The 13,267-nt window shown below is 34.7% G+C and overlaps 1 protein-coding gene across 1 annotated transcript; it reads right to left on the minus strand.

The window, feature by feature from the left end:
- Positions 1–10,204: 10,204 nt before the first annotated feature.
- LOC9330294 (branched-chain-amino-acid aminotransferase 6) lies at positions 10,205–12,490 on the minus strand. The gene is made up of 9 exons (XM_021011068.1): positions 12,374–12,490; positions 12,026–12,203; positions 11,606–11,782; positions 11,353–11,484; positions 11,170–11,265; positions 10,960–11,076; positions 10,782–10,877; positions 10,593–10,705; positions 10,205–10,491 (listed from the first exon to the last, which is right to left on the minus strand). Exons 1-9 carry the CDS (start codon positions 12,409–12,411, stop codon positions 10,365–10,367), a joined length of 1,074 nt encoding a protein of 357 aa, XP_020866727.1. The 5' UTR covers positions 12,412–12,490; the 3' UTR covers positions 10,205–10,364.
- Between the last annotated feature and the right edge of the window lie 777 nt (positions 12,491–13,267).

A 13,267-nucleotide genomic window follows, 5' to 3' on the forward strand; every position in this document is an offset into this window, starting at 1 on the left:
ATTTCATTTTTTACTTCTTTGTTTGTTCAGCACATCTTTTTTTATTTTTAACTAGGGGAGGTCCCCGCGCCCAGCGCGGGGTTGTATGTTGATTAAGACCAGAATTAATAATTAATATTTAGGGTTATCAAGTTAGGGATATTTATTGAATTAATTTTGTCAGGAGTCTAATTTTTATAACGACATTAATATAGAATTATGGTAAAACGCTATAACTTTTGATATATATTATTAGTAATCAACAATTAATAGTGTTTTTGAATCACAAACAATTATTAGTGTTTATATCTTGATATATATAATAGAATTAAATATAAAAAATCTATATATTTAAACCAACAATATATTAGCAACGCCCCGACCGCCACTGTCCATGGGTTCCCACGTCCAGTCTCGGTCTTTAGGCCCATCTTCTTTGTTTTGTCGTACTCTTGATTTTATGACATATTCATGCTTACTCGTTTCTTTCATATTAGCAACGCCCCGACCGCCACTGTCCGTGGGCTCCCCACGTCCAGTTTCGGTCTTTAGGCCCATCTTCTTTGTTTTGTCGTACTCTTGATTTTATGACATATTCATGCTTACTCGTTTCTTTCATATTTGTAATGCCACGACCGCCACTGTCTGTGGGTTCCCACGTCCAGTTTCGTTCTTTGAGCACATCTTCTTGGTTTTGTAGTACTCTTGGTTTTATGACATATTCACGCTTCCTCGTTTCTTTCATATTTGTAACGCTCCGACCGCCACTGTCCGTGGGTTCCCCACGTCCAGTTTCGGACTTTAATTTGGGCCCATCTTCCTGGTTTTTGTTGTATTCTTGATTTTATGACATATTCATGCTTTTAGATTGTATGTCACTGGAGTTTTTCGTAGTTGGAAACATATAATTGAAAAATATAATCTCTTACCATATCTCTTACCTATCAAGTAAGTCATCTTGCTCTTTGAAGTAGTTATGTACGTAAAATTTCAATGGTATAGAAACAGGCATCTCCTTTGTATATATCGTGTCATATTTATCGTCCCTATTCTAGTATCTTTGTCTCTACCTTCGCCATTGGTCGCTGCGTAACCCTTCAGTTGATCTCTTGTTTATAAAACCCATATAAAAAGTTGTAAGAGAAATATCATTTTCTTAACTGTATCATATATGTATTTGTAGTATATTGATCTGAGATTGTAAAGATGTATGCCTATCAAGAAGCTCTTAGCAAAGTAAACACTGAAGATAGGTACTAAAAATGAGAGGGTTACAGAGAGCAAGTATCTATCCCTTAGAAACCACTATGTGCAACTGAGAATAATTCATATATGTACATACATACACATGTATACAACGTATTGAAGCTTTTAAATTTAAATATCGAATGCTACAAAACTGGAAAATTGCTTGTGGAGAAAGCAATATGAACATGGCCACATATATAACAAATAACCGATTATGCTTGTCGTAGATCATTCTCTTTCAAACCAAAAGTTTTACCTAAACAACATATCAAGTGACTCACAAGAGATACATAAGAGCCATATCCTAAAAATATCCGGCAAAGCAAAAACGCTCCAGGTTCGAGAAGGAAGTCATTGGAAAATTTGAGTATATACCAAACTGGAGAGTAATTCGGCTACAAAGAGAGATGTGTTGGCTTTGAAGAAAAAGCTATGTGATGCTCTACCTTTTATTTATGAATTTTATGCTATGAATATATGTTTTTGTTAGGGTTCAACTTCAGTCTCCGGATTAGAGACTTATATTCATCCGACAAACAATTCGATGTCACAATCAACGCTACAAAATTGGTGGGTTCTCTCTATTAACAAACAAAAAAAAATTCTGGGGTATATATTTTTTTTTTGTTTTGTTAGATCCATACGACGAAGAACATGACGAAGAACACCAAAAATTCTCATCAATCCGGTACGTTTGATCTTATTTTTATTAGTTTAACAATTACGGTTATGTCCGAATCTGAAATAACCATGGCTCCAGACTCCTTCACACCATGGCCACATATCACCGGAGTGGAGACGATTTCAAATTCGGAGCTTCTCTTCGCATATAAAATCATACATATGGTCTCTTTGTTTCGGGTTCCCTCTACAATAATTAGTACATATTTCAAAACTGAGCTACAAAAGAGCACATTGGATTTTGGTAAACATCAAGATTGCTTCCTACCTTCCAAGAAACATGATAGACTAATTCACATCCAAGACCAAACATTAGCCACATAAAGCCTGAATCAAATTAAACGATCTTAGGATGCTCTTCATAATCCGTAAGTTAAAGAGACTTGCATTAATATTGCAAATTAGACTCTAGAGGTCCACAATGGTTAATCAGAGTGTATCAAAGACGACGAATAAAGCATGAATTAGAATATCAGCAGAGGAAGCACACAAATATTCAATAAACGTAATCAATCACTGAGAATAGCATGGACCCAACTTTTGAAAGATTCATAAAAAAGGAAGATTTTTCCTATGCAACAATATTCAAACAATGAGAAGATCAATGATTGATGACTAACCATACAACCGAAGCAAAGCCATAAACAGAAACGAAAGTACTAAAGAGCCACAACAACAGTGATACGACATTTGTTTCCTCGCACTGGAAACAATGACGTGCTTCCATAAATCCAATCTAGTTTTTATGGAAAACAAACATGCATTCATAATAAACACTACTATTAATTAATATTTTTTATGCAAGAATTAAATGGCAGTATAAAAAATTCAATGGTTAGTGCCGAAAAAAAAAGCAAGGATTAGTTATGATATCAAATCAAAATTAAATATCAAGCAAGGTATTTACATAAAATTAAGGCAGTGGAGGATCTAAGAATTTTTTATATGACAATATCTACAACTAAACAAAGAAAATTTATATATTTTTAAAACAGAATCATTATTTGTTTTTTGGTAAGATTAAAACCGAATCATTATCATATTAGTAAAATTATCATTTATTTTAGTTTAGTGATTTTAAAATAGGATCGAATTATTAAAAATGATCAAACATAACGTCTCTAGTAAAAATGATTTATCCATCGCTTATAACTCATAATAACACCAAACTAATCAAACATTTCTGTAGAGTTCTCCATGAACACTCAATCATCCGAATCTTAATATCTTGCATTCCTCGCAGTCCATGCTAAAGCTGTTGCAAGTGTACTATATATGGAAAACTTTCTAGGTTAGTAACCGAAACAAATGCGAATATCCAATTAATATATCAGTATAAACTCTGAATTTTAGCGTTCCTTGATATATTCAAGATCATAAAACTCCAGGTCAAGGTAAAATCTAGAACATCCACCTCCATTCATGAGACATGGTTTCCCTGAAAAATATTCAATTCGATAAGATCATACAACATATTAACTGTCTTAAGTTTTTTTTATTTTTAATATGATAAAGAAATATCAATCAATACCTATATACTAATCGGCCGAGTGGAATAATCAAAAGAATTAAAAATTCAAACAATTTTTAGTTTACAAAATTATGTTTTAACATATAGATAAATATATTTTACGAAATGATCACATAAAACTGAAAATGATAAACGTGTATTCTTCAAGACCAAATCTTCAAGATCAATAAAGATTTGACAACGGAGAAAGATTATGCTTGGAGAATAACCATTCAACAATTTTTTTTCTTCTTCTTTTATAATTCTTTATGCAATTGTGTTTTATAGGCCTAAACATTAAGGAAGTTTATAGACTTTGTTAATGATTATATTATACCAAGTATAAATTTGGCATATAGTTTTTACAAAATTTTGTGTAATGCCATACCAAATTATAAAACTATGATTTTTGGATTCATCCTATTACTTACAAAAAAACATAAAATCAACCATTACTTTTATCAACTATGGCTTACAAAAAATGTTAATAGTCTATCTTTTACCATATTTACATATTCAAAATTTGTAATGTGATCGCCATTAATAAGTTATAATTAATAATAACAGTTATTTTAAATTATATTAATTGTTTTTATACACAAAAAACTCAAAAATTGTCTTCTCAAATGCTATTTTTAAATTATCAAAAATTATTATTTATATAAAATAAAGACCTATTGATTAAATCAAAAATGTTCTTCATTGATATGAAAACATAATATAAAAATAAAAAAATTATTAAAAACCAATGAAATATTAAAAACCCTAACATAAGCAAAGGTATAGTAATCTTAAAAACCATAATGCAACAACTAATACGTAGTGGTGAGAGACACAATTTTTTTTATCTCGTCTTTGATTGTCAAGAACTAAATATCATCATCTCTACCAACAAAAACACTTTGCATCGCTTCTATTTAAGGTGTCCAAGTCGTTGATATCTTCATCTCTAGCTTTGAGAGACTTCTAGCATTCATGTGTCCAAGTCGCTGATTGCAGAGCACCAGATCATCCTTCTTAGCTCTAAAACATGTTTTAGTTAGGTTTTCCCACATGTAACAATTGTTCTCAGTACGGATTTCGGAGAGAGCATTGCGGTTCTTCTCATCTGTAGTCCAACATTTCACTTTATTGAAGCTCACTGTTAATCCTTGAACAATATACACATTGGTGAGTTGAGGTTCTTTAGCTTCAGTTAAGTCTCTTTTGCCCTTAATCTTTCCCTTTTCTCCACCACCAAACGTGACTTTGCTCTCTTTTACTTCAGTGTAATTGTTGAGATTGGCTTGATTCCATGTGATATGTCTAGAAGCTCCATTATCGAAGTACCAAAGCTTAGTCATACTTTTTTCAATTAAGGTATATGCAACATGGCAGTACATATCAGATTTTGCAAACATTTACTTTATACTCTCTTCTCTAATGTGGATAGAACCTTCCATGTCTCATTAGCTTCTTCAATTTAGCTGCATATGTGTAGCAGTACATCTATATGTGACCATGACGACCACATCAATAACATTCATACCCAGTCACTGCTCTGTGATAATGGTTATGATTCTGATGCAAACGTCTTGCTCGAACAGCTCCAATGTAGTTTTGAAATAAAAACTGATAACGACGTGCATGTACACCCTTTCTTGGAACGAAATTTGTCTTCCCACTTGTCTCACCTCCATGATAGCCTAATCTAAAATTAGATTTTCCAACTCTCCCAGACCCTAAGTGTAATGCCCTCACCGCCACCTCACTTAATGGGCCCCACGTCCTCTCTCGGCCCGTGGGCCCACTATCTTCTGACGGCCGGTTCGCTATGTCCGAGAGGCTTTAAAGACTTGTTTACCGACCCTACAAATCACCACATGATCTTTCCCTGTGTTTTGTCCTCACTCACACAGTTCCGATAATAACTTCTCAGAAGGTCACCCATCCTAAAATTGTTCCAGCTCAAGCACGCTTAACTGTGGAGTTCTCTCAGGACAGTTGACCGAAAAAATAAGTGCACTTTTGTGACATAGGAGGCCAAATCAATTCTTTTAAACCTCTCCGCATGCACTACCATATTCCTGAAATCGGGGTGTTACAATTCACCCTTACTAACAGATCGCAACGTCCTCGTTGCGCACCAAGACCGTCACCCCCGACGGTGTGAGCTCTCTTGACTCCACACTCGACTGGGTTCAGCTCTGATACCATTTGTAACGCCCCGACCGCCACCTCTCTTAATGGGACCCACGTCTTCTCTCAGCATGTGGGCCCACTATCTTCCGACGGCCCGTTTGCTACGTTCGGGAGGCTTTAAAGACTTGTTTACCAACCCTACAAATCACCACATGATCTTTCCCTGTGTTTTATCTTCACTCACATAGTTCCGACAATCACTTCCCGGAAGGTCACCCATCCTAAAATTGCTCAAGCTCAAGCATGCTTAACTGTGGAGTTCTCTCAGGATAGTTAACCGAAAAGATAAGTGCACTTTTGTGACATAGGTGGCCAAATCAATTCTTTTAAGCCTTTCTGCATGCACTACCATATTCATGAAATCGGGGTGTTACACTAAGATGTTATCCAGATCCTTTGTCACACTATTCAGTATGTGTATCTTCTTCCGAGTATCACTCAAGTCTTGTGTGAGAGCTCTGTTTGTTTTTCCCCTCTAAACCACACTTTTGAGTCAGCTCACTGTTCTTCTTAATTTCCAGAGCTAGGCCTCCTTTGAGCTTCTCCTTCTAACCTTGAAGTGTTAACTTTTCTTCCATCCATGAGACATTCTCCTTACTCATTAAGAACCAGTTGTCATACAATATTCTAAACTGTCCATGGATGTCCACATCCTTCACAGTGTCTGATTCATCATCAGTTGAGCTGGCTCCATTTCAATTAATTTTTCTGCTTCACTGTTAGAGCTTTCATCTTCGTCGTCTATGATTTCCACAAAAGATACAAAACCCTTCGCTTCATCTTCGAGTCATCATCTTCAGAGTTACTTCCACTTTCAACAATGTAGGACCTTTCCTTCTTGGATCTAGAACCCACACAGTCAAATTTCGAGTGTATGATGCCTTTGCACTCAGAGCATATATTCTTTTCTCTTCAGGGAGGGGCACTAAGCTTTGACATGTACATATCCTTGACATTCATGACATTGAATATCGTTCCTCTTTCCATTTCTATCCATATCTCTGTCTCTTTCTTTTTCAACTCTCTGATTCTTTACAAAATCTTTCTTCTCAACTCTTCTCAAGGCGCGGCCGAATGGAATCATCGAGATAAATTAAAAGTTTCCAACATTCTTCTATAATATTTAGATAAATATATTCTACGAAACGATCCCATATAAAACTACAAATGATATATGTGCATTCTTAAAGACAAAATCTTTAAGATCTAAGACTAATTCTACCATCTCATTCAATGAAACAATGCACATAAATATCGTGATAACTTTGACTTTGATCCTCCTTTGAAGTATTTAAGAATTTTTGTATTTCATTTAACACAAAAAAACACTCATGAAAGTTATTAAAACGACGCTTGATAGAAGCACTAATACAACTTTCACACCCATCAAAGTTATAGCTAAAGTATTATGCTCTATGTTTACCATCGTAACATCAAGTTTTAACCCTCTCAAGTAACTTACATTGAATGTTAAACCCCTTTGTTCATCTATTTTTTTTTTCATATCAGTGAACACAAATCTACGGAAATAAAAAGAGTCAATCTTTAGATAATGATTATCAATGACATTTTTATTAAATGATTCTAATTTTTAATAAGATTAACATTTATATGTGGCACTACCATAATCCTTATAAAAATTAATAGAACTTAAAATGGTTTAATTATTTTACTACTTAATAATAATTTTACGATGAGCAAAATAGTTTTTAACCCATCTATATTTCTTTTTTTTTTTGGTAGGCAACCCATCTGTATTTCTATTACACACAAATTAAATTTCTATTTTTTGTTAACAAAAGAAACATACATTTGTTAATTAAATAATTTTAAAATTTAAAATACTGTACAATAATGCGAGAGATAATGTGCCAATGGATTTCTTATTATCTCTACAAAAGACAATTATAAAGACAATTTTCTTTGTAATTTTATTTCAGAGTAAAACCAAGGCAGAAAAAAATAAAGCAATGGGACTCTCCATGACTCTCCAATAGTAGCCAATATTGAATTAGAGAGTTTACCTAGGTGCAGGAAGAAGGCCGGTGAGCTGGAAATTTCTGAGCTCGGGGTTATCTTTCGTCATGCTTATCTCTTCATAGACGTTGATAGTAACAGTAGTTTGCTGATCTTGGTAAGTAGTGAACACCTGAGACTTCTTCCAGGCCCGGCTCACTCATCGGTAAGACCCGGTGCCATACAAAAAAAATCCTATCTTTAATAAAAAATTTATATATATATATATATTTACAAAAAGTTATATTTCATAAATTATTTTGTATTTTATAGCTATTTGGACCTGTTATTTTTGTTTATTAATTTTGGGCCTCAATATTACCTTTTAAAATAGAATTTTGGGACCTTTACATATAGATATTTTATAAAATTTCAGCATAATTAAATAGTTAAATAATAGAAAAACTATGAATTTGGACCTTAAATTTGTTGGACCCGGTGCAAATGCACCACTTGCACATGCCAATAACCGGCACTGACTTCTTCGTTGGGATCCGAGGAATAATGTTTGTCATCACGCCTCCGACAGTGTCAATACCGAGGTGCAAAGGCGCAACATCAAGTAGCAAAATATTTGTTTTCAATAAATTTAGGTTTTCTGCAACTCAAATACATGACTAACATGAAAACACTATAGATGGTCTAAACTATTGTCATAAAGAGAGTTAAAAAGAGTCACTTACTTTGCGTTTCTTCTCCACCTTCACCACTTAATACTCCACCTTGGACGGCGGTTGTATAGGCCAAAACCTCATCAGGGTTAGTTCCTTTGTTGGGTTCCTTGCCATCGAAGAAATCCTTTAACATCTACTGAATTTTTGGGATTCGAGTGCTTCCTCCAAATAAGAATCACAAAAGAAACCTTAGATACCCAAATGAAACAAATCCTAATATTTTTGGAGAATTTATTCATGAAATGATGTATGCTTGACTAAAAGGAGAAAAATACCACGTTTACAAACTTTTAAAGAGGGAAACATTGGAACCCTAATCTAAATCCATAATGAAAATATTAATTACCTATCCAACCGGTTCATAAAAACTTAGGGTTTACACACATCCAACCTACTCTTTCGTATTCACCCGATGACATGTTTGCTAGAACATGGCGATGATCAACGAAACAACGAAGTGGACATATCCTTCAAAACAATAAAATTTAATATTAGATAATACCAGATCTAAAATATAACAAATAGACGACAACACAAATCCCACCAAAAGAAGATCGTGGAGATTCATATCCAGGCTGATCCATGGTGTCTTCCAGCACCGGAGGAACACCAGCATACGAACTTGACATCAAAGTGAACAGCTTCAAAATAACCTGGTCACCGGATTTCACATCCTCTAAATTATTTCCAAAACTTTAATTCTTCAAATAAAAATCCATTGGTTATCCTATACATCATAAAATCTTCTAATTTCTTACCTAATATACGTACCTTTGCTTCTTAATTATCAATACCTTTTTGAGAAATCCCAAAGATCCTTGACCAAAACAAAAGAGACAGTTTTTCTGAAAACCGAATAGGTGAGACAAAAAACCTTAGAAAACAGAAGCAGTTAACATATATAAGAGAAAATCAAAGAAGCTTTTTATTTTATTTTATACCTTTTCCGTTGCTTCCTTCCTCTACAACTTAAAAACAAAAATTAACCCACTTTATTATATAATTAACTCACTTGAACATGGATAATGGAACCGTGATTTGAAGATGAAGAGAGAAAAGGGAGACTTGATAAGAGCTATTGGTGTAGTTATAATCGCTAGATGGTACTCCTCCTGAGGTTAAAAAAAAAAAAAAAAAGAATTCGACTCACATGTTATATGTGTGAGATATATAGAGATAAGAGACTCATACAGTTTAGGAACGCAACAGTACGAAACAACTTGTTAAAAAACAAACAACAAAGATAGAAAACATGAATCGAAATAATATCAGTTTTGATTCTACCTACATGGTTCCTTCTTCTTTTCCTATAAGCCTTCTCTGATCAATATATCCTTTTCTTTCTCTTTTGATTCTTTTCACGCTTCCTTCTTCTCCTTGTCTCAATGTCTTCTTCTTCTTCTTCTTCTTCCTCTTTCTGTTTGTCTTCTCCAATATGCTCTTTCTTTTCTTCTTTACTTGCTACGGTGCCAACATGATCACGTTGGCGATAACATAAGAAGGCTCACAAATTTCAGTGATCTCCAACGTGGCTGTGGTGGTGATGATCTCAACGACGGCGGCTTGGATGCACAATGGATATCAGATTCAGTTTCTCTCTTGAAACTTTATGGCTTAGGGTTTGCTTGAGTTGAGACTCGGCGGTGGCGGTGTCTCCGGCTATGACGATAGGAAGTTAATGTATTTATAGGAGGTTAAATATGTGTTTCTAGGGTTTACGATTTAACATATAGTCGGTGTAGTTGTATATTTTGTTCGGCCCATATTGGTTAAACGGATTACACAATGTGGCCTTTTATTTAAACGAAAATCATTCAATATAATTAGATTACGTAAAATCAAGGACTCAACAAGAGCCGAGAGTCCGACACGTCAGCAAAAACACTTCTCAAATATTGTTATATATAGAATATAGATTTGTCTCTCTTATTGAACGATGTCGTCTAGGAAGTTCAAACTGTGATCATTCTGAAGAGTCTTCATTATTACAAGTCACATGAAGAAAAACCAACACATGAGAAGAGGATCATAACACGTTGAGTAAATAGGATCATCAACTTTCTAAACTTCTTCTCTCAACCTTGACAGCGATCGATCTCCACCATCCAACCTTTCTTATCTTCAACAACCCCCATCTGAATATTGGTTAACATCGAGTGAAGCTTTGTAGACAATGCCGCTTCTCCTGTCCTGTATTTTACCCTGTGGTCAAAGATAGATCTGAATCAACATTTAAGATTTAAGATTTGATGAAAAGGTCTTTCTTTAATTTAATTATTATGTTTTTAGAAACAGTTAATCACTTGTTGTCATGGAAGGTCACAGTTTCAACAGCTTTAACGACCACTGCAGTCCCTGTGCAGAAAACTTCTTCTGCCTCTAGTAGCTCATCCACAGAAACATCACGTTCTTCAACCTGTGATACATTGTGAATTACACTCTGCAAATCTTGACTTCGTGAGAATGTCTACAGATGAAAGAGGAGGTGGAACCTGGTATCCAATATCACGAGCTAGCTCGCTTATGCTTTTCCTCGTGACTCCAGGTAAAATGGTTCCTGAAGTTGGTGGAGTGGACACAATGTTTCCCTAAAAAATGAATGATTACGCACAGGAATCTAAAACGTTGAAACTTTCTATATTCTGTGTAATAAAAGTTGAAACTCTTTACTTTGAGAATGAAGATGTTACAAGCAGTAAGCTCTTCGATGTTTCTACCAGTTGCCGCGTCCAGAAACAAGACATCAGAGAAACCCGCTGACTTTGCTTCAAGCAACGATTTCACAACCTTTTAAAATTTATACAAGAAGATATCAGAGAACTAGATATTTAATTAACCTGTTTCCATGGAAGACATATATATGATATTTATATTACTTACTGGAGAATAATTTGTGCAGCTCTTGACACCACCCGTTCCACCTGAATGGGCTCGGTGGGACTTATGATCAACTTTGAGGTTCAAGCCTGAGCTTACCTACAAGGCAGACAAACTAGTTAACTGTCTCAACTTTAAAGAGTCTTAAGGCAGTATTTGAAACAAAAACATAACAAACAAAATCACCTTATGGTAATCTCCTACGGGAGATGCATATATGAGAAATGTGTATTCAGGTGCTGGAGCTACTCCAAGGGTAACACCACTCCCTAGTAGCAGAGGCCTTATATACAAAGTTCCTTTACCCGGAGGAGGAACCTAATGAAAACCCAAAAACCATTACAGTACTCTTTAGCAGCAACTCCTAAAGATGAGAGTAAACTATGATGGAGAACCACATCAAATGGAACTAGAGATACAATGGTCCAACAGTCCATACCCATTTCTTGTTGGCAAGCACAGTTTGCTTAACTGCCTCGACAAAATGCTCCAGAGAAGGAGGTGTCATACAAAGCCTCTCCGCACCAGTTTGCATACGAAGAGCGTTTTGGTCAGGCCGGAAAATAATAATCCGGTCGTCTTCTGTCCTGTAAGCTTTGAGACCTTCAAATAGTCCCTACAAAGCCCAAATCAATATCAAATAGTATAGACGCTAAAGTTATAAGCTTTTGCTGACTTTTACACTCAATTCAAACAACTCTATGAATCTGCAGATTAAAGGCTTCTAATTTCTTAATCATGTTTCTAATAAACCCAAAGTTCCTACAATCAGTGAGATTTGGTAAAGCTTGTACAACTAGACAAAGCAAATTAACATTAATTTGATGAAGTTAGAGCCACAATGGTCCTCAAAACATACCTGACCATAATTGAGAATCGGAGAACAAGGGCTAATTGAAATATCGCCATAAGGAACAATCTTTCCTTGTGAAAAGCTCTCTCCTTGTTTGCATTTGGCTACATACATATAATCTATTGGAGTCAGAGCGAATCCAAGCTCTTCCCATTTCACATTCGCATATTTTTCATCTGCTTCACTGTTTTGATTTCAATGCATGCCACCAAAACAAAAGAAAAAAAAAGAGTAAAATGAATTAATATGAACAAACACGAGATACCCCAGAGATCAGGGGATTTTAATAACTAAAATCTGTTTATTTTTTCTTTCTCATTTGTCATAAAAAGAAAGATGAGACCTTTGGTTTACCTAGTAGTAGTACGAAGAGGTGATGAAGAAGGAGCCATAGATGACGGAGAGAAATAGAGTAGTGAAGTGAAGAAGCAGAGAGGAGGAGAGGCGTGAAGTGGTCACGTGGTTTTAGGAGCGTCGTTTTATAGTGTGACAACAAACAAACCCTTTTGAGTTTTGGTTCCTTCTCCATCTTATTTTTTTTTTAAGTATTTTTTGTTGATGCGAATATAACAAATAAATTGTAGAATAAGAGCATCCACAGTGGTGAATGTGTTAGTATGGGTGTAAATAATTTTTTAGTATTATAATGAGAGAGAGAAAAGAGAGAGATAGAGAGATAGAGACAAGAAATTTTTTTCCCTTTTTATAATGCCCACACCCAAATGCAACTCTACATGTGGGTGTTGTTGAAAAGCCACTTTTTGCATTATTTTTCTATATTAAATTACATACATCTGACGCCTACATGCGCCACTACGCTTGGTCTAAGAATCTTCAACTATTTCTCCAGTCCGATGGCTAAAGACTATTATTATTTAGCTAAAGTGGCCGCTCTTTGTTGAAAAAAACGTCACCGGTCTTTTACTTTATCGATATCTCCCAATACATTTTTCCTTATTTTATGTAATTTGGTGATACATTGTACCAATTTTGTTTAATTTTGTAATCAGGATAATTCAAACTTTCACCATCCCGATTATTTTCCTAAAATTTGTTTTAGTCTTTGATGACAAAATGTTTTATTATTAAAATTAAAAGCAGACAAATAAGATTTGTTATGAACAAATGCGGAATTATTATTGTTGATAGATCATAAATTTAGATCATTTTCTAAGAACAAAAAGAAAGTTGCATCATAGTTGCAATACACTATCAGACAATCACTCACTTACTTAAGTCGAGGGTTTA

Source organism: Arabidopsis lyrata (assembly GCF_000004255.2).
Source record: "Arabidopsis lyrata subsp. lyrata unplaced genomic scaffold ARALYscaffold_1, whole genome shotgun sequence".
In the NCBI taxonomy this organism is placed as follows: domain Eukaryota; kingdom Viridiplantae; phylum Streptophyta; class Magnoliopsida; order Brassicales; family Brassicaceae; genus Arabidopsis; species Arabidopsis lyrata.